Source organism: Enoplosus armatus, chromosome 19, assembly GCF_043641665.1.
Source record: "Enoplosus armatus isolate fEnoArm2 chromosome 19, fEnoArm2.hap1, whole genome shotgun sequence".
Taxonomy (NCBI): domain Eukaryota; kingdom Metazoa; phylum Chordata; class Actinopteri; order Centrarchiformes; family Enoplosidae; genus Enoplosus; species Enoplosus armatus.
The window spans coordinates 15,928,572-15,950,757 of NC_092198.1; the positions used below are offsets into that span (position 1 = coordinate 15,928,572).

The 22,186-nt window shown below is 41.1% G+C and overlaps 3 protein-coding genes across 3 annotated transcripts; 2 read left to right on the forward strand and 1 right to left on the reverse strand.

Moving 5' to 3' along the window:
• The first annotated feature begins 666 nt into the window (after positions 1-666).
• On the forward strand, positions 667-12,164 carry rbm25b (RNA binding motif protein 25b). The gene is made up of 17 exons (XM_070925396.1): positions 667-774; positions 1,332-1,432; positions 1,715-1,932; positions 2,235-2,292; positions 2,466-2,626; positions 2,823-3,008; positions 3,115-3,198; positions 5,850-6,127; positions 6,471-6,588; positions 7,205-7,294; positions 7,707-7,780; positions 8,095-8,245; positions 8,473-8,902; positions 9,890-10,185; positions 10,438-10,536; positions 10,629-10,676; positions 11,219-12,164. The coding sequence occupies exons 2-17, from the start codon at positions 1,354-1,356 to the stop codon at positions 11,309-11,311; spliced, it is 2,463 nt and encodes an 820-aa protein (XP_070781497.1). The 5' UTR covers positions 667-774; positions 1,332-1,353; the 3' UTR covers positions 11,312-12,164.
• A 799-nt stretch (positions 12,165-12,963) lies between these two features.
• On the reverse strand, positions 12,964-18,364 carry eif2s1b (eukaryotic translation initiation factor 2, subunit 1 alpha b). The gene is made up of 8 exons (XM_070925486.1): positions 18,224-18,364; positions 16,811-17,053; positions 15,893-15,972; positions 15,449-15,600; positions 15,210-15,316; positions 15,006-15,103; positions 14,641-14,784; positions 12,964-13,638 (listed from the first exon to the last, which is right to left on the reverse strand). The coding sequence occupies exons 2-8, from the start codon at positions 17,049-17,051 to the stop codon at positions 13,513-13,515; spliced, it is 948 nt and encodes a 315-aa protein (XP_070781587.1). The 5' UTR covers positions 17,052-17,053; positions 18,224-18,364; the 3' UTR covers positions 12,964-13,512.
• Positions 18,365-18,470: 106 nt separating this feature from the next.
• On the forward strand, positions 18,471-21,953 carry atp6v1d (ATPase H+ transporting V1 subunit D). Its single transcript, XM_070925651.1, has 9 exons — positions 18,471-18,678; positions 19,721-19,838; positions 19,971-20,050; positions 20,136-20,203; positions 20,301-20,345; positions 20,424-20,527; positions 20,925-20,991; positions 21,071-21,149; positions 21,242-21,953. Exons 1-9 carry the CDS (start codon positions 18,638-18,640, stop codon positions 21,384-21,386), a joined length of 747 nt encoding a protein of 248 aa, XP_070781752.1. The 5' UTR covers positions 18,471-18,637; the 3' UTR covers positions 21,387-21,953.
• The last annotated feature ends 233 nt before the right edge of the window (positions 21,954-22,186 follow it).

Below are 22,186 nucleotides of genomic sequence, written 5' to 3' on the forward strand. Positions count from 1 at the left end.
TTTAATTATACATAAGGATTATAGCGCCCAGCAAGGGTAATAAAACTGTTAAAATTACCTTTTTAAAGGTAAAGATGTAACTGAAGGCCCCGCTCCCCACACACAGTAGGCTATTGTGCTTTGAGACTCTATTTATATACTATATATACTATATTATATAATTTCGAAAACCTAGCAAAGTTTTAAAATGTCCACAAATCAAAGCATGGAGATAGACTAATTAAACACTGAAATGATTGCTCACATCACATCAAGTCATTAACTGAGCAATCAGCTGGCGGCCTGACACACTTGGTAGTTATGAGCTGTTTGGCGTTTATTAGCTGTTCCTGATGCCTCTGCCTGCTCCTAATAATGGTTTTACAGTAAAACCGAAAGCTTGAAATCGCAACACTTTTTGGAGGAACTATTTTACAATTATCAAGTAATTTTATAGTAATATTAATAGCATACTACATTATAAAAAATATTATTATGAGTAATAGTATTAACGCTATTATTTTTTGTTATTATTGTTAGAAGTAGTACTAGCTAGTACTATTAGTTGCCATGGATGTTGCCTTTACCACATTTACAAGCTCCGTCCAGCGGCGACGTTCCGAAATACAAAACAAGCACCCTTGTTGTTTGGTACGTAAAGCGCGTGCGTCAATATTTTTGAAGGCCCGTGACTAGCAAGCGTGCTAATCAAACATTCGGAACGTTACAGAAGTTTTCATAATAAATACCTGTTTGATAGCGGTTTTTATCCGTTTGTACGCCAACTGATTCGGGGTATGTATATATGGGCATCTTCACGTTTATTCCGAACTCATATTCAGCCCGCTAAAGTGAGTTTTGCTTGTTGGGTAACACCAGCTCTGGCTAATGTTAGCTTAGCCTAATTTAGCTGTGCCGGGTCTGATAGCGTGCTTCATGCTAGCTTGAGCTAACTAAGCTGCTACTTTTTTGGTAACTTAAATTGGGCTTGAGTTATTTAGATACAACACAAAGTACCGCGATGAAAGAAACGAATGATACATCAACAATGGGGCTTAATGTTATTAAATTGGTGAACGTTTCCCCACTAAGCTAAGCTAACTTCGTTAGCGTCACAGTTGGATAGCAAAAGTCACAAATCGATGTCAGATTTGTAACGTTATGACAAACTACCGATACAACATGGCTGTGTTTTTCTCAGTGTCCTTTTAACGAAAAGAAGCTAATACTTGAATATGTTTGAACCGTATTTGTAATGTTGAATTTACATTGTTTGGAAGTTTCATCCAAGTGTGAGTTTAACACAACATGCGTAGATAGACTACTAATGGGTATCTCTGTTCCTTCATTAGGTCTGTCCGATTCACACCCAGAATGTCCTTCCCCCCTCATTTAAACCGGCCGCTGTTGCCCCCTCCTGGGATGCCCCCCCAGTATGCTGGCTTCCCCTCAGGTAAGCAACGACAAAATGACTGTATATTTATTTATATAGCCTTTCACTTTATCTACGTAAGTGTTAAACATGCAATTTTTAGAAGGGACACTAGCAGCCTTCAGGTTAGTATAAGGGGGCTTGTTACTGTTAGGTTTCCCATTTGCACTCTCAGATTGTAGAGAAACCTGCAGTGATGGAAGTGGAATCATCTACAGATATTAACCAACTACATTCAAGCAAAGTGTTTAATTCCAGACTGCTTTGTCTCTAGTTGATGTACATTTCCTTTGGCTGTTGCAGGAACTCCAATGATCCCAGTTCATGTGGGCATCATGACCCCCACCTCTGCATTAATGGTTCCTTCTGTGACAGTGGTCAGTAAGCCTGCAATGCCGAGGAAGGAAATTGCTGCTCTGCGAGCCAAAGACAACGATCTGAACAGCGGCCCCACCACCACAGTGTTTGTGGGGAACATATCAGAGAAAGCTTCAGACATGCTGATCAGACAGCTGCTCGCAGTAAGGAACAGAGAAGGATTTAGAAATATTGCATGTACTCAAGTCACTCAGTTATGGAATTGTCCTCTGGGCACATGGGAATTGCATCCAAGATTTCTCTGAAATGACACAGATTTGATTCTATATCCTTTTTTTAAGTGGTCAAATATACCACGTTCATGGATCAGTTTCTAATAGATGTAGTTATCTTGCCCAAATTGTATGGGCAGCCTGTTGAAACTGTGAATCCTGTGCTGTGGCATTAAAAATAAATCCACTTCTACTTGAGTCGTGAACACTTCCTTTTGTGCTCATGTTTATAGAAATGCGGAATTGTTCTGAGCTGGAAGAGAGTCCAGGGAGCCTCTGGCAAGCTTCAAGGTAATTCATAATACACACACCGAGCATCATTTGGTCGGGAAATACTTTATCCATGGCTAACTTGGTTTGGTTTGGTTCACTACATGATTTGACTTAAAACCAAGCAGAAGTGTCCTATAAAACTATACATGACCATATATGAATCTGCCTTCATATGTTAATATCTGTTGCAGCCTTTGGGTTTTGTGAGTACAAGGAGCCAGAGTCTACGTTGCGAGCACTGCGGCTGCTTCATGACCTCCAGATTGGAGACAAAAATCTGTTGGTGAAGGTGGATGCCAAGACTAAAGCTCAGCTGGACGAGTGGAAGGCCAAGAAGAAGACTGCGAATGGGGTATAATTCTGTTTTCGGGAATTGCTGGTTATGAGTTTGATTAGTGTACCTCTATTTGTTGCCTCTGGAATCGATCATGCACCTAGCCCTGTTCTAGATCTCTGAATTGCTGCAATTCAAATAAATGTGCACTTACTGCAGTGACGAAATTGGGCAACCCATCGTTAAACAAGGACTTTATATCCTGTACTGGCAGAATAAGAAGTCTGAAGATGGAGGAGATGATGAGGAAGAGGTTCTAGACGAGGAGACAAAGAAGAAAGATCAGATTATTAAAGGTGCTATCGACGGATTGATGCGGGAATATGCTGCCGAACTCAACGCGCCTTCACAGGATGAGGACTCCCAGCGACGAAAGAGAAAAAAGGAGAAAAAAGAAGAGGTATACCAGCTTTTGCTTACTCCACTCGACATATACTGTTTTTCTCTTGGAGCTTAAAATGTGAAAGTGTTATTTGACTTTTTCTTTGGTATTTATTTTTCTTTAGGACGACATTAACACTATTGATATGGAGGAGGACAAGAGAGACCTGATTTCCAGAGAGATTAGTAAATTTCGTGACACCCACAAGGTAAAGTGGCTCCTTTGATCTTCTAGTTGACATTACAGGTTTTGGACAGCAGCTGCTCACATAGTTCACTCCTAGAGCTTGCACATTTAGTTGACACATTTACCAAGCTTTTTTTGATCTCAGTAACATGCATACTGCGCTACAAATTGGCAGCCCTTAAAAATTTACACCACCAAACATCTTAATTCGCCCCATATTATATGAAATGTTTCATGTTCAATGTTCAAGCACCACAAGTAGGCAGACAGCTAGTATTTATGGCACCTTTCTCAGGCCTGACTTGAAACCTGTGACCACCGTAGTAAAACTATCTAGGTGTGACAATTATAGATCCATTCTTCATTCATCACACAAAAATGCATGGAGACGTTGTAAAGTTACTTAAAAGCTAATCTATTCATTAAACCCCACCATTATGATAGTGATCATATGGTGACTAAAGCAAGATGAATCTCAGAGCTTTGGAAAAAGTTGCGAGGATAGAATGTAAGTATCAGCCTTCATTTACTATATACATATACTGGGCGTCCCCCTCTTGAGGACTTGCATAGGGGCAACTGTGCTGCACTTTTGTGTGTGTTGGCCAGGGCTTATGATGCTCTTTATTCAGCCAACCGTTTGACAATACAAAAGCCCCCCCCCCAACCTTTTGATTGTCATATTCTGACATTATTGGTGGTGCCCCGAAAAGCTTGAAATTCAGTGAACCTGTGCGAGTCCTCTTTAAATTATGGTCTGTCTTAATGGTGTTCATGTTGAAGCACAAAGACTCTGTCAATAACCACTGCAGTGACTTTGGCTGTAGCTTTTATTATGCTAGTGTCGGGGGGCGCCCTCTCCCCAGCAGCATGCTGATCTGAAGACTGACAAGGTACGTGCTCTCTGTATGTGTGGATGTGTGACTCTTTCCATCAGTCTTACTCTCTCTGCCTTATTTTTCTTGTCTTCAAGATTGATCAGTGAGTTCATGCATTTATTTCAATCTATTTAAAAAGGATGAAACTCAAGTACACAGTCCATGGTTTCTACTTTATCTAAGAAAAAGCTGAAGTTTTGCCAAAGCCCAAGTCCTGCAACCACATCAAAAGATTAAACAAAAACTAGGAAAGAGCAGAACTGCACAATTAGAGGATCAGGACAACAAATAGTTAGATATGAAATACCAGCACTGTTTCTTTTGTTTTGTTTTGTTTTCCAATTTATTGCTCTGGCTTTTAAGAATTACAATTCTGCTAAAACAGCTGCTGTAAAAGAACAAACATAATAATACAATCTACACACTGTCTGATAGACTGTTAGATTCTGTTAAGATAATTTTCTGCTCAGAGCCGTGCAGTCGGTCAAGTATTTATTTTGCGAGCCCTGGTAGACACTCTACAGAGGTAAGTAAAAAGACACCAAAACGAATGCAAAATTGAACACCTGAGTGCGTCAGGACACATAAGTAATAACAATGCTTAATATGAGCATTTTAGAATGAATTCTAACAGCTCCCATCTTCTTTCTCTTGTCATAAGCTCTCTTGAGTTGCATTACACATAAGGCTTTTAGTTTAGTAAGGCTGCGTTTCTTGCTGAAGACCAGCTGACTGCCTGTGGCTGCATATGACTGAGTTGTAGTTTCGCAATTTATAAAACTGAGTTAATTCTGCTGCGCTTACTGTACATTACTCTGTATAACAGCATACGTGTCCTAAAAGTAATGGGAATGCAGTACTCCAAGCTAAGTGTTTTGTTTCTTTGTATTCAGTACAGTCATTCTGTGTCAGATTTTGTAATAACTATAAAGGGTTACCACATTACACTCCAAGCCTTGTGTGTAATGCCCATAAAGGCAGAATTGGGATGCGTGTGTGTGTCTTAGTAACAAGTCTTGAAGAGCTGCAGAAGACTTCTGTAGGGGTAAGACCGCTTCTACAATTTCATTTATCTGTGCAGAAATGTAACTGATGTTCATTGTGTTCATTTCTTGATTTAGCACTTTACCGAATACCATGTTACCCATTGAAGTAAAGGTTGTTGTTTTTGATGATGATAATGATGATGATGCTTAAGCAAGACAGAATCCCATAACGTTTTTCCCTTGTATACCGTGTGACCTGCTTTCCTCCCAGGCCTAACTTAAAAGGCTTGTAGAGGCAGCGAAGGGCTGAGTCCATAGTTCAACACCTGTAAGTCACAAACAACTAGTTCACCAAAAGACTGACGCCTGTTTTCTGTTTTTGTTTTCCTTGTTCTGAGAGGAGGACTCTTAAGGAGAGAAAAAGCATTGTCTTTTGCAGCGCCTTTTTCTCATTACGAATACCTCAAGTTGAACTCGTTCCACAGATCGTTTTGACCATTAAAGTGGTTTCCAGTTACATTCTTGCTAAACTGTAGTTTACACTGCAAGTTTGAAGCAACACTCCATTGCTTTAGATGAACGACGAAGCTGTCTCACTGTGAGGGAGAGCCTCTTGATCTTTCCAGGTTTTCCCAGTTAGGATTTCAGCTTCTCTTACAAGCTTTGCACTAATTAGTGTAGGGCATGTTCCTGTATGAAACCCCTTAACATCTGGAAACCACTTGATCTGTGCACAGTAGCAAATTGACTGCAAAGACTCAAAGGTCTTGTGTGGCATTGGCTGAACCTGTCTGTGTTTTGCTCTGCAGAAACTAGAAGAAGAGAAGGACAAGCGGGAGAAGGAGCGGCAGGAGTTTGAGCGGGAACGGAGGGAGCGGGAAAAAGAGCGGGAGCGGGAAAGGGAGCGGCGGGACCGCGAGAGGGAGAAGGAACGGGAGAGGGAACGAGAGAGGGAACGAGAGCGGGAACGGGAGAGAGACAGAGACAGAGACAAAGACCGGGACCGCAGGACCAGAGAAAGAGAGCGAGACAGAGACTGGGAGAGGGACAGAAGCCGAGACAGGAGCGCTGAGCGCAGCCGGTCCAGGTGACGATAAAAACCTCCTGTCACAGATTTCAATCACACACGTCAGAGCTGGGAGACAAACTGATTAACAGAAAATGGGGATTTGAAAGTGCAGCAAAATACAAGCGTTGGCCATGTGCTGGCACTGTCATAGTTTATGTTCACTAAAAACTTTTCACAGCCCTTACACACAGTTCACTTCCAATGACTGATTAAACCTCTTCTCAGGGCCATGAGGGCATATATAAACCATGCTTGGTGGACCCTTCCTCTCTATCCAATTTTGATGTACAACTTAAACTTAACACTCATGTATTTTGGTTCCAATTTAGATTCAAGGATAATATATTCTCACCTTTTGCAGGGAGATGAGTCGAGACCGAGACAGGGAAAAGAAACGAGACCAAGAAGATGAAGAGGAGGCGTATGAACGCAGGAAGCTGGAGAGGAAACTCCGGGACAAGGAAGCAGCCTATCAGGAGGTAGGGAAGGCTGGGAGGCTACCTGGGCTGCCTCTGAAATCGCTCCCTATTAGTGCATTATATTTACCCTCTGTCATTTTGTGTGTTTGAATTCTGAGTGTGAAACATACAATATACAGTGCCCTCAAATTCCCACAATGGAACAAAGAAAGTTCAGCTCGTACACTACTTTATGCTTACAATCCCACAACGTAATTCATCACATTTTATAGACATGAAAATTACTGTTGTGCAGCTGTACACCTGTCAGCCATGACACAAAATGATGATGAATAAGTGTAGTGTAAGTGTTACAAAAGAGTAATCTACTGAGTGTCTATTATGTAGTGAATATGTGATTTTGGAGTGTTAGACCGCTACGTAACTGCACGCTCCCAGATGCAGTTTTATCACAGGGCCACTGCTCCTAGATAAATATAGATAGATGTTAAATGGGAGCCCTGATAGAAAATATAATTACAGATTCATTGTAGATTATGTCCAAATGAGACAACCCTGAAACCTTTCAACATCACAGGAGCACTTAAAATAACACCATGTGTATTACTCTTTTAGCTTCGCTAATGGAACATGACTGAATTTGATTTTGGCTTACCTGATACTGTTGTGACTACAGCGTCTAAAAAACTGGGAGCTCAGGGAGAGGAAGAAGGCACGGGATTATGCCAAGGAGTCCGAGAGGGAAGACGAACGTCGACGAGAAATGGTGAGAGCACATTGAATGACCACTGAGGTGTCCTACTTTACTTTGAACGCTTGGTGTACACTTTGTCCCCATTTAACAAGCCAGACTATTACCTTGTTTTACCTTTTTAAACCTAGAAAAATTCATTAATCAGTGTTAATTCCACCGAGAAGAATGTATTTGAGCTTTAAATTACAACTGGACTTGGCTGTTCTGGCGGGATACATTTTATGAGTTATTACATTCAATGTCCGCTTTTTGGCATTTAAAGAAATTGAAAAGCATGATTAAATGTGCATCTGTTGATGTGTTGCCAAGATAGCCTGTTTTTTGTTTTTTTTGTATTCATATGATTTCCTTTTAATAAGATGGACAATAAAATTTGTAAGCAGAAAAGAATTTATTATCTTGAAGAATTCCTGTGTGTCTTCAGATGAAAGAGGGCAAACGGCTGAAAGAGTTTCTTGAGGACTATGATGATGAAAGAGATGATCCCAAGTACTACAGGTGAGCAACATAAAAAAAATATGCTGCAGTGCTGTTTTTACTTAGGCCAAGTAAGAGATAAAATAAATGTGTAAAAAAGATTTGCATCTGATATGCAGCTTTTAAATATCTTGAATATGCAGATGTGTGCTCTCTATGACATCTTATCAGTTCAGACAGTGTCAGAAATGTGCCATGTGGCACCTTAATATGTAAAAACATAGTTAGAAGACGCAGCAGATGCTGTGCGACCCAGATCTGACTTGTAGTAGCAGACGCATTACTGCTGCTATGGCTATTGTTCTGAAGGCTGTTATTTTTGGTGTGACCCCTAGGGGCAGTGCGCTGCAGAAGCGTCTCAGAGACCGAGAGAAGGAGATGGAGGCGGACGAGCGTGACAGGAAGAGAGAGAAGGAGGAGCTGGAGGAGATCAGACAGAGGCTGTTAGACGAGGGACATCCAAACCCAGACGCAGAGCTACGCAGGGTATGCTCGTCTATAATAATAATAATGTGTGTGTGTGTGTTTGCCTGTATATCTGTAGTGAGTGGGCATGCTGTCTGTTGTCTTTGTGAAGGTCACTTGATTATCCGAGTCTCTCTGCATCTCTGCACATGTGGGGTGTCCACCTTTCATTGTCTGTTGACCTTCTTGTCTGTAAAACACTGCGATTGGGCGTTAATCTTCTGCATATCTGCCTCTTATTGGTCCAGATGGAGGAGGAAGAGGAGGAGCGTCTGAGACAGCCTCCCATCATCCAAGAGCCAGAGCCTGAGGAGGAACGGGAACGCCACAGGGGTTCACGAGAGCACAGGGACCACCGGGACCACAGGGACCACCGACAAGACCAGGACAGAGTGGAGTCCCGCTCACGGCCCTCCCACTCAGATGACGAGGTGGAGGAGGGTGAGGAAGATGATTATGACAATGACGAAGACAACCCTGACGCAAAACCGTGCTTGAAGCCCACGATGCGGCCCATCACAGCAGCACCCTCAGTATCGTCGGCCAGTGGCAACGTGTCCCCCAACACACCCGGAGACGAGTCGCCCTGCGGCATCATCATCCCCCACGAAAACTCTCCCCCTGAGGCCCTACCGCAGGAGGAGCACCGGCCAAAGATCGGCCTCAGTCTCAAACTGGGTGAGTCTAAAAGAAATGTGTCCTCACTCTAACGTCAGACATGGAGCAGAACAGAGACAGCTAAAAGTATTAGTCAGTTAGTTGATTGACAGAAATCTATTTTGATCATCAAGTAAACGTTAATTCACTGCAAACACGCTTCCTAAATGTGAGTGTTTTTTGCTTTTCTCTGTTTTGTATCATTGAAAATTAAGTGTCTTCAGGTTTTCGACTGTTGATCGACAAAACGGGCAATTTGAAGTCACTTTGGGTGACATTCTATAGACAAAATGATTAATTAACTGAGAAAATAACTGGCAGATTAATCATCAGTTGCAGCCATACTCACAGGACATTTATTAAGAATTCATGTCGGTGACTTCTTGGTATACAACAGTGGTACGCTGACACAGAGCTCCACTGCTGCAGAAAAGTGTGAAGTGAAACTACCATAATGCCCGATTTCCCTCTTCAAATACATGTAGTCTATTCTACATGTATTAGTGTAGGTCAAAGAAACTGAGAGAAATCCTCTAGATTCAGAGGTACAGTACAAATGTCTGTCATTTTAACAACCACCCACTTCACACCATGTTTCTGTTCTGTCAACACGTACTTTAATTTGACTGAAAAGACTATTCTTGTTTTGTATGGAGCACAAAAAGCCCCATCTTCATTGGATATTGAAATGTATCTAGGAATAATGTCACTAACTGAAGAAGAAGGGAAAGCAGCTGCACATGAAAACTAAAAAAAAACAAAAAACTCCTGGAACATGACAAATGTCAAAGATTCATGAGATATAACTGTAACATATCTGAGGGTGAAATATTAATTTTAGCATTCTGCTTCTTTGACTTCCATTAATATATTATTGAAACACATACTGGCAACAAAGGAAAGGAAACTGAATAGTTCTGGAGTCCAGTCATTCCAGCTGCGTAAATTCAAGTGAACTTTATTGGTGTTCCTGTATTCTGTATTCATAAAGCTGCTTGTCCTCTCCAGGTGCCACAGGAAGCCCCAGTCAGCCCAACGCAGGTAAGAGGAAGAAGCTGCCTGTGGACAGCGTCTTCGACAAGTTTGATGACGAAGAGGCTGACGAACAGCCTCGCAAGAGGAAGCTGGTGCCCCTGGATTACGACGATGACAAGAGCCTCGGGGTGGACGGAGCCGGGCTCTCCAGCATAAAGGGGGCCAACACCGAGGAGAAACGTAAACACATCAAGAGTCTGATAGAAAAGATTCCCACAGCAAAGCCTGAGCTGTTCTCCTACCCGCTGGACTGGTCTATGGTTGACACGGTGAGGAGACGAGGGAAAATTTAACTTTTTAACCTGTTTATATGCAGACAAGTTGACTAAGAACATTATATTTAACAAAATTGGCCTTCAGGAGCAGCTGCACGGTGCCATTTAATAAAAATCACTAAACTTTGCACTGCTGTAGATAGATTGATTTTCTCAGTTTTATACTGTTAATCATTCTGAAATGGTAGCAGATGTTAATAGCACTTCTAAAACAAAGCCTGTGCCGTCATCTCTTGTCCTTTTTAGACGTTAATGGAACGACGTGTTCGGCCCTGGATCAATAAAAAGATTATTGAGTACATCGGAGAGGAAGAGGCGACGTTAGTGGACTTTGTTTGCTCCAAGGTATTGATCATGTGATGTCTGCACGTTTGATTTCATTCAGACTTGGAGTGAAAGTGAAAATGAAATGATGCTGATGTTTTTGTCTTTCCCAGGTGATGGCTCACAGTATGCCACAGAGTATCTTGGATGATGTTGCTATGGTGAGTAATGTAACAGATAAATAAGCCCTCACACTGTCTTCTGCTTTTATTTCATGTTAATGTTAGGATTGTCTACTGTGACAGCAGTCAGGTAATTCTCACGTTGAAATGTTCTTTAAAATATAGCATTGGTCATAGTGTAGTATGTGAGAAATAAAAATGGCTGAATCCAAAAGTCATACATACCATGATCACATCTAGTCTGTGAGGGAAGTTGTGTCACACAAGGTTTATAACACAGTACATGAGCTCACTCCTTTCCATGGATATGAATTCATGTCCCTAACCCATTTCTGTTGCTGGATAAAAACCTACCTTTGTCTAACTCTGCAGATACTAAGTTCAAAGTGGAAAACGGTTGTCTTGTAAAATAAGTTATAACCTACAGATTTGCTATTGTCTTTATTTGGGGGCATTTTTATGCCTTTTATTAGATGGCGATACTGAAGAGATATCAGGAAATTATTTTGCGGTTCAATATCTCTCTTCTAACTTCTCCTTCATGTGTAACTCCGTAAACGTTCCTTTTGCTCTTCCTTTAGGTTCTTGATGAAGAAGCTGAAGTCTTCATAGTGAAGATGTGGAGGTTACTCATTTATGAAACTGAAGCTAAGAAGATCGGACTGGTGAAATAAGCAAAACAACCAGTGAATGATGATAAACTGTTTTCTTTTCATACATTGTGTATAATAGTGTAGCGTAATATGTCACCCCAAACAAAGCGACTTGTCCACACCAGTACAGACTGTAACTGCAGCTTCTGCTCACTCTCACATTCACACCAGTTGTTCAGGTACATTGTTTTTCCCCCTCAACATACTCAGGCTCCATTCGCTTCCCCTCTCTGTTTGCAGGTGCTGACTGTGTCTGTGTGCTTTTGTGTATATACAGTATGTCATTATTTGACTGTGGTGAAGTAATTGAGGAAACTGCTGACAGACACCCAGGACCGTTGTTGTGCTGCCAGATAAGGTCTCGCGGTCTTATACTTTTATTTGTATCCATGCCAACACGCACTTTGTGGGAAGAGTCGTCTGTGGGATCAGTTCACCGCTCTCATGAACTTTTCTTTGAAGTCTCTAAGGTGTTTTTGAGCGTGGGTTGGTTAAGTCGACAGACTTGTATGCATAATTACAACAAGGATGTGATATTTTTTACTGGGTTATTTATTCAGGGTTTTGGACACAACTCCAATTTATTTCTGTCGAGCTACCAGATTTTCCTACTTAATTTTTCCTCATCACATTCCTGATCAACGTGTTGGCATGTTCTCGCCCTCAGAACGTCTAAAAGCACCTTGTTGTCATATGAAATGTGTCTACTGACAAGACCCACAGAATATTTTGGGTGGTGACAAAGCACACACACACACGTCATAACCACTATAGGAAAATGAGCTAAGAACGGGGGGAAATGGTTTGAAGTTGTGAAGATGCTCTCCATTTGTTTTTGTATTGGTGAACATTTGAATAAAATTGATTTTTATAACTGTTTGTGAACCAGCAATTGATTTAGTCACTACTCACCATTAGCTTCTTTCGCCGAACACTTCTAAGTTTGATTTCCTTAGTTTTAGGGTGGGAGGACAAAATGTAGTAGTTCTTAATAAGTTGCAAAACCAAACAGTATAAAGTTAACCAGTGATTGTTGGGCTTAATGCTTGCACTCTTTTAAAACTGAAGTCACTCTCTTCGCTATAAACTGGAATAGTGATGAGAATTTGCAACATGACAGATAACTGAACTAGACTATAACTGAGTGTTCCTAATTTAAAAGTAAAAGAACCACATTTAAGATCCACTGGTGAGAAAATGCCACACAGAGGGACATGTTTTTTGACAGGTTATTCCATTTTTAACTACATTGATTAATTGCTATGGGTTTGTGTAACATTGTTCAGCTGGTAATCCACGGGTAGAGATGGTCCTAAATCAAAGCTTAGTTTTGTGACGATACATTTAAAGATTTATTCGCTTGAGTTAATTATTTTAGTTTAAAGTATTTTGGGTTTTCTCAATTTCAAAATTCAGCCTGCTTCATACAGTGCCATCTTTTACACAAATTTGTGATGTAAACAAAGCTTTAAATGTAACAGAAGACATTACAGACTTGAGTTGAAGTATATCCTTGAATTCATTTATCCAATAATCAGTTTGAGAGTGATGGCACGTTCCAGTCGCTTTCTTTGAGTTTTGTAGTGGGGGGGGGCCTCATGTTTGGTGCTGGAAAAGACTTAAAAAAGGGAAACAATCCTTAAATTAAAAAGGTAGCAGCTGACAAAGACGCATTGAGATCAAAACTTCCAGAACTTTATTGATGCCATGTGAGCTAAACAGGAGCAGGTCTTGCCAGTAAAAACCCTTTAACTGGAAGAGAAACAGCACATAATGTCACCACTGGCGGTGTTGAGACAGACGAGCTTATGCGTTCCCCCCCTTAAATCAATCACATCCAGAGACGAGCCAGAGATGAAGCGCCATGGACACTGAAGACACTGAGCTCTTAAGCAAGAGGTAAGTGAAGGCCACTGCTTGTAAACAGCTTTTGTTGTTTTAGAGTTATTGTTTATTCAAATCGATGTACTTAAAAATAGAAACTACATTGATGCTTAATTTGCAATTTAACTTTCCTTGTGTCCAAGTCTGGCAGAAGACAGCTTTTAGTCTTGCCATCTTCTGAAACAAACCTTGCTAATGAACAAACCGGGACGTTTGCCAATGAACTATTAACGCAATGTGAAAGTTAACACCTGTTGGACTGAGTGACTGCGGCCAGGTCTGTCCACATTTCTCCCTCGATGTTTTTCCCCCACCAGCCTTCCAACCGAGGGCCGACTCTAGTCCTCTGCTTTGGCCTCCATCTCCTCGGCGTCGTCGTCTCCGTCCACCTCTGCGTTCTCCCGCTCTAGCCTCTCCAGCTGCCGGGCAAGCTCGGTCTCATCTGTGTCTGTCACCACCTTGGGCTGAAGGGGACAGGTCATCGTTTACTGATTTGTACCAATGCAAAAAGACAATAAGAAGTAGGATTCTGTATTCTGTACAGTCCCAGATGAAATTGTGACCACAAATAAAATGAAGATTGAGAGGTAAGAAATATTTTGAGAAAAATCAAGAAGAGATGTAAGAATAAAGTCGTTCTTTTGAGAAATGTGTTAATATTACATGATTAAGTTGTAATTTACAATAAAAAGTCATAATATGAGATGATCATAGTTTTATGAGTATAAGGTCATAACAAGACTAAAGTTGCAATATTTCAAGATTTTTTTTCATGTTATATTTAAGGAATATAACATGAAACGACTATAAAACAGAGACATATACCAATGAAAACAGGGAACTCACTTTAGAAACTAACATACTAGTTAAAGGAATAGTCATTTCTGAAAACTGTGTGTGAACATTTGTAGCCCAAATGTAAAGATTCATGGTTGACGTTAAATAATGACTTTTAAACAAACACTGCTCACTGTGAAGTATTCAGATCCTTTATTTAAGTAGCAATACTGCGAAAATACTCCACTACAAGTAAAAGTCCTGCATTCAAAACCTTACTTAAATCAAAGTATGGAAGTATTATCAGAAAAATTGATTTAAAGTATCTAAAATAAAAGGACTCATTCTGCAGTAAAAGGCTCCCTGTCAGTGTTTTATTATTATACATGATGTTTTTGGATTAATATTACTGTAGCCCACCTAATTTGGAGATACATGGCTTTCACTGGACAAGGAGGGTATGAAAAACTGTAATCTGAAAAAAGTAACTAAAGCTATCAGGAAAATGTAGTGAGGTAAAAAGTACGATATTTGCCTCTGAGATGTGGTGCCACTCCCTCCTGTACACCCTGGCCTAACTAGAACTTCATACACATGTTTGAAAACGTTAAACTTCAAGAAACTGACAATAATAAAAGAAGGCCGGGGAGCAGCTTTCACTGTTGCACATAGCAACCAAAGTCACTCACCTCCATCTGGATGTTAAAGACGCCTCTCTTCTCCTCGATCTTCTCCTTGATAGCGGCCATGGCCTGGTTGAGGACAGACAGGCCCTCTGTGCGCTCCAGAGTGGTCGTTGTCATCACGTAGCGAGGGGGAGCGATCAGGTTGATCTGCCAACAACAAGATCGTGCTCGTCTTATTGACACCGCATCACAGGCATTAACACTAACAGCTCTTAACCCCCCCAATAATACAACTAAAGCAGCGGGTTACAATTTGTAACTGCTTTTAGTCTAAACGGCATATGAAAAGGAGAGTTTCTTTAGTTCATGACTGAAGTTTCACCATTCAGCATCAATGTACCAACATATGGTTGAAGCGGCAGCATTACCTTGATGGGCATGGCCTCTGTGGAGCAGCCAAGCCCGGCCCTCAGAGCTTCCTTCACTGCATCAATGCCCTCATACCCGTAGCACGCCACTTCAATGTCTGCAGGCGGGAGAGGAAAAAGATGAACAACTGTCCAACTGAGAAGCTATCATGCTACAGTAAGAAGAAACAATGGTCAAATGTTACCTTTAGAGTAAATGGTTACCTGCTCTGATTTTGACGGCCTGTGGAGTGAGTCGCCTGTTGATGTTATCAATCAACACGGCCCTCTCTTCCTCTGTTAAGTCCAGCCCATCCAGGATGGCAGGATCTCTGGACGGAGGAAAGACATTCCCCTTTTGATTTGACCTCATCAAATAAAACATTTAAACACATTCTTTGTGTTTTAAGAGGTGTTTGTGTTAAGCCTCACACTAACGCGCACCGCTTGAAACAACCACTTACGATACAGCCTGCTTGAAGACATCGTACGCTCCGTATCCTGGCCGCTTGTATTTCTCATCGAAGACCCAGGCGGTGCGCTGGTACAAGCTCTCTAGCTGCTCATCCTTACTGTACTCCAGCACCTCTGCCACGTGTCGCAGGATGCTGTACACCTGCAAACACAGCAACCCGCATCAGCTCACTGCGAATACAGACTCAGAGGTCAGATTCTCCTAAACATCAGAGTTCATAAGAGATCAACGAAAAGGAAAACCCCAGAATGCTGTAGTTTTTAATAATCCAGAAATGTACAGAGTGGTGTTAACCTGCTTGCTTTCAACTGTATTTATTATATCACATATGAAAGAACCACTTTTTAACAATGCTGAACACAGTCATGGCAGTCGCCTCATGTTATGTTTACGCGGAAAAAATTAAAAACTCAACTAGCACGATTACACTTACAGTTTTAGATTTGGTGAATTTATCTTCACACTTGATGGCCTCCTCTGGTGAAACTCTTCTTTTTGATAAATCAATGTATCCTGAAGACAAAGCAGAGAAAAGATGCAGTGACGTTTTTTTGTCCACGTCATGATACATTCGGCATATTCTCACACGGCAGAATCTGAACAGGGAGTGCTAATAGTTTCTGACAACATTAGTGCTGATATGGTTAACTGATAAATCAATACTACAACAAAAAATAGTGATCGATCAATCAATTTAATCATCTTTCACCAAACACTTTCTGGTTTAGGCTTCACGAGTTGCTCGCTGTTCTTAATTGCTCCATTTTTATGAATCAGCCCAAACATATTCCACACAGAAACATTCAATTACGCACAACACATGAAATATACACATGGTCATATATATATATATACGCCTGTATCACAACACATACTTATATACGCGAGTATGTACTCACACTGAAATGCCTAGATCTATACAAACAGTGTCAGGTGTCAACAAGGGAGAACTGTGCGATTGTTACTGACATTTTAGGATGGATGGATTATTGATAATGGTCTGATAATGTCATTACTTGCATCCCTAGACGATATAAGTACACCAACATAGTAGCTATACTCTATAGAGCAAGTGACACTGTATCAAAGAACATCACAACAATACAACTCTAGTGGTTGTTACAATCAGGGGTAAAGAAGACAAGGAAAAGGATCACATCTCTGTCCAGTTCACCTTCTCAGTATATCAATTAAAGTTCAGTAACAAATTTGTGCTGACGTAATGGACATTATGTCTGTTCCACCTGCCACTGGCAGCCAAAAAGTTCCCATCCTTTGGGCCACCCAACATGCAGGCCTAGACCTACTGACCTTCAGCTCTAGCGGTTAGCACCCTCCTGCCTGCACTTACCCTTCTCTTTGTCTACTCGGATGACGACCACGCACTCATTGCGGCCTATGCGGATGAGCTTGTTGATGGAGCGGATACGTCGACGTGACAGCTCGCTCAGGAGGATCATGCCCTCGATGTTATTGTACTCCAAAAGGCTGACGTAGGCGCCCATCTCTGCGATGGACCTCACGTTCACCATCACAACATCCTCCACCTCTGGGAACCGGTGCTGGTAAAATCGACAGCTGAGCCCCGGCATCGCTGAGAGAATAGAAACAAAGAGAGACAAGGGTGAAATATTTGTTACAAATCCTCCTAAAAAAAAAAAAAAAAAAAGGGGGACCAGTGATCAGTTTGCACATCGTGAAGCGTAGTACTCAGCCAGTAAAAACAGTAGCTTCATGTCAGTACATTGGCTTCTGTGTTTCTGAAGCTTTCTTGGGTTTGAGAAATTAACCCTGATGATGCCATAATGATGTAATCAATGTCATATTGTTTAGACATGATTACTACAAAGTTTTAACACAAATCAACTCCCAAGAGATATATCTGAGAGGTTACACGATGATTGATAGCTTTTCTCCTGAAAAATACTTAAAATTGAACCTCCTCAAGCTGTAAAAATAAATCTTTAATAAAACAAAAACAAATCAATCCATGGTTTGTCCACACTAGGGCCATAATAACCCATGATGAAGTAGATCTATTAACTTTATTTTAAAAAGGAGTCACAACAAGCCATAAAGGTTGGGAACACAAGGACAGCACCCATGGTGATTTTACTGAGAGATATACACACAGTTTCTGATTATGTGTGGTTAATAAAATATTACTGACTTGGAAGTAAAAACGGGGAGTCAGTCATTATCAAATGCTACATCATCTATTCAGACCCAGGCCAGATGGAATGATTTCCAGCATACATTCAGTTGCAGGGTCCACCAAGCTAAAACAGTTCAGGCTTTGTTAGAGAGGTTGAGAGATTGTATTGTGCTACAGTGAGAGATGTTTCTAATATCTAGGCAACCCTCAATTATAAAAATTGAGTTTCATGTCTTTATTTCTCATTTTTGGTTGTGAATGGGATGATGCAATGCAGACAAACGAGAAGCCCCTTAGTGTTTGAGTTTAGAGCGAAAACTGACAGAAACAAAAATAAGACAGAAACCTGCTTAAAATGATTGTGACACATCAACAGTGACTATAGCTACAAACATTTATGAGTGGATTTAATACCACGAGACGAGAGTTACATTTAAGGACAAAAAAACACTCACTTTAATATTCCGTTAGCTTCCTAGCTAATAACCCGGTTCCCAACTCACATGCGGCACATGCATTGCTGCTGAGGCTATCAGTTAGCTAGCCAGCTAGCAGTCCCGTCTGTTCACCACTCCCCGGTAAACATCTCCTTTATCAATAAAAACTCACCTGTGTCATATGGTTACAGAACGATACACTGGAATGTCCTGTACTGGAGGTGCTTTAATGTCCGATTATATTTCCTTCGGGGGGGTTTTAAATGAAGAAATCGGGCCCGCTAGCTCACATTCATGGGTGTGCTAATTTCTCGACCCGGAAAAGATCGTTAGGGCTTTTCCACAAGCACATGCGCAGTTCGCGTTCGGTTCAGTCACATGACCGGAGGCCAGCTGATCATCACGGACGGAGAGTCGGACAAGATCACGACCATCAGCTGGGTCTTCTAATCCTGCACGAAAAACAACTGGTTTTCTTTATTATATGTATATGGAAATACAATAGAAAACAAGTTCACGTTTCAGTGTTAATTTTAGGAAACGGAAGTAAACAGAAGACCGCAATCATCGACCAAAGGACGAGAAGATGTCTGGAAAAGAAAGGATCGACATATTCCCCTCCAGAATGTAAGCGGCTTGTTTGCTAGCTAGTAGCTAACCCACTGTAGCTTCTTCTCCAGCTATTATAATGCTGTTTTGTTGCATAATGCTTATTGCTCTCCAGTCTCTCAGACTGGTGATTTCCTGCTCCCAACATGCTGTAAATCTCGGTCAATGTCACATGAAGCAATGACAGTCTTGTCCAGCGGTTTGATTCAAGCCTAAATATAGTTTATATCAGTGCGAGGTTGCTGCGTAAAAGAGGAAGAGTCCATTTGTCATGTGATGTTTCTATCATGGTCCCCGTGTGAGCTGTCAGTGTCTGAAACATACAGGCCTCCAGACAGCACAAGTCTTCTATCTAAATATCGACATATTAGTGGAGTTTCCTGTGTTGTCTGTACAGGCCAAACCCGTTTTACCTTATTGATTCAATCATGTCAGCCTCTGTGTGTGAGAGAGAGGTTTTAATCCTGGAGATGGGCTGTGATTTTACTTTGAATAAATAGAAAGTATGAATTGATAGTGTATATCCACATATTTGTGTTTTTGAGGAAAATCAACACACAAATAGGATTACAAGTGTGTGATACTGATCCTTAGTATATTTGTTGTCACAAATGTCAGAAAACACATCTGTCAAATGAATGTAATGTAATTTAACAATGACCAACTGTGATCTGATTGCACCACTAACCTGTCAGTGAAGCAACTCAGACAGCATGAAAACTAGTAAGGAAAAAAAAACATAATAAAAGAAATAGATAAATGGTTGAAACGTCCAGTTCTATCAAAGAGTTATGATGAGATCATCTGACAGGGCGATCTGATGATACTTCAGACAAAAAATGGCCTGTTCATGGGTTACAATAGGCAAAAGGAAATAAAAAAAAAACAGCTAGACAGCTGGAAAATTATTGTTCCAGTTGCGATAAAAAGCGTCTGTGTTTTCTTTACCTAAAGAATGTACTCAACCTCTGTTAATATTTGAATCTTGAATACTTGTAATGTAATTGGGGAGATTGAAACATTGCATTCAAAACGTGCTTTGTTTTGTGTGGGTTTACAGGGCTCAGACCATCATGAAGGCTCGGCTGAAAGGGGCGCAGACCGGCCGCAACCTGCTCAGGAAGAAGGCCGATGCCCTCTCCATGCGCTTCCGTCAGATCCTCCGTAAAATTATCGAAGTCAGTGGAAACTGATTGATAACTGACCTTGCTCTCCATGCAAGGATTTATTTAATAGCTCAATATTATCACTCCCTATTTCTTTAACGGTTTTCTAAAGGCGGACTTTGTCTTCTCACGTCTTTTCCTTAGACTAAGACTAAGATGGGAGAGGTGATGAGAGAGGCGGCCTTCTCTTTGGCTGAAGCCAAATTTACAGCCGGAGACTTCAGGTAAGAATCGGAGAAAGGTCATGTGATGTGGTGTTATGTTTGGTTCAGATGCATCTGTAACTCCCATCTGTAACTGTGTCCACAGCACAACTGTAATCCAGAATGTCAACAAAGCCCAGGTGAAGGTCCGAGCCAAGAAAGACAACGTGGCAGGTTAGCCTAAAAAAATATCATCTATTTACGTTTGTTTACTTTTTACAATCACTGTTGATGAGACAAGTTCTTATGTGCGTGTTTTTCTTTCTCTTAGGTGTCACCCTTCCAGTTTTTGAGCACTACCAAGAAGGCGGGGACAGTAAGTCACATTTAGATGAAATTTGTTTTTCGTGACCAGTGAATGACAGAGAGTCCTCACCCTCGCTGTGTCTTTCAGGCTATGAGCTGACTGGTCTGGCCCGAGGAGGAGAGCAGCTGTCCAGGTTGAAGAGGAACTACGCCAGAGCTGTTGAGCTGCTGGTGGAATTGGCCTCCTTACAGGTATAAAAATATAAATATACAGAGGTTCATTCAGCTGTATTATTGCTCAAGTTAAATGGACAGTGGTGGAAAGTAACTAAATACATTTACTCAAGTGGAATTATTAGATATTTGTACTTTTACCCAAGTGTTCCTATTTTATACTACAATGTACTTCTACTCCACTACCTTTTTTTTTTTTTTTTTTTTTACAGCTCTAGTTACTTGTTACCTGCTACCCAACCAATAAATAAAAAAATACAATTCTAATGCCATTCTGCATTAAGAGTACTTTTTCAAATATGTAAAGGAGTTTTGTTTATAATACTCGTTACTTGCTAGTCTAAATGACCACAATGTATCTGTATTTTCAGTGTGATTGAGAAAGTCTGACACATATTGCCCACTTTGTCCGTAGACATCTTTTGTCACTCTGGATGAAGCCATAAAGATTACCAACCGCCGTGTGAACGCTATTGAGCACGGTAAATTCACACTTAACATACAATTGAATTGTACAACTGAGGACTGTTTATTGCAGCTCATCTTCATCCCTCTTTGCAGTGATTATTCCCCGGATTGATCGCACCCTCACCTACATCATCACAGAGCTGGATGAGAGAGAACGAGAGGAGTTCTACAGGTGAGAACACTTTCTAGCAGGCTAATAACCCCCCCCCCCTTTTTTTTTTTTTAAAAGTCCATACATGCTGAAAATATTTCCTCCTCTGCCAGGCTGAAGAAGATCCAAGAGAAGAAGAAGCAGCTCAGAGAAAAGACAGAACTGGAGATTGCCGCCCGCTTGGCTAAGCTGGGCCCCATCGCAGAGCCCTCCAACATGCTGACGGAGGAGACGGATGAAGACCTGCTGTTCGAGTGAAGCACTCTAAAGGCAGACTCCACCCATCATCCTATTTATTCTGTGCCTCTGAGGCCACGTCTATGTCTTCTCATGCAAGTGACGAAAGTTGGTTTTTTTTTGTGTTCTTGTCTTGTGATGATGTGCTCTGTTGCTCTTCCAGTGTTGGAAGGTACTGTGTGTTTCCAGATTTGTCACTGTACAGAGCCAAAGTGTTACCCACGAGGGAGTCAGTTCACTATTCTAAAACAACAAGAATATACATATGTTTACACATGGTGTGCGAGTGAAATTAAAGACGCATTCCGTGTGACGAATCAACTTGTAGATATTTCAGTTTCCTCACAACATTTAGAGCCATTGCATGCTGTAAAGCTTAAGGTGGTTGTAGATTTCAAAGAGTGTGTGAGTCTGTATTGTGGAGGCCTGTCCCGCTGCTGACCTCATGTTACTGGGTTGTTGTTTCCTCGTTTGAGGATGTTTACCATTGTACCAGAAAACCCTGATGTGACCCTGCTGTAAAACTTGGTGTGCAAGTCAACAAAGCCCCACACATCCAAATAAAGATGTTATCAATATCCAACCAAATATCGTCTGGATTGCTTGCTCAGATTAGAGCTTTTATGTGTCGCAACGGTTTTACAATCAGTCTTTTGCACTAAATGTGGAGGCTTTTCAGTTTCCTATGTAAAGAAAAAAAGGGGACTGGGATCAAATTTCTTTCAACATGTACTGGGGAACATTTTGTCCAAAGTGTTTCGGTAACCCAGCAAGGTGAGGAATGGCAGCCATCTTGCACCAGAATGCTACATTTAACACAT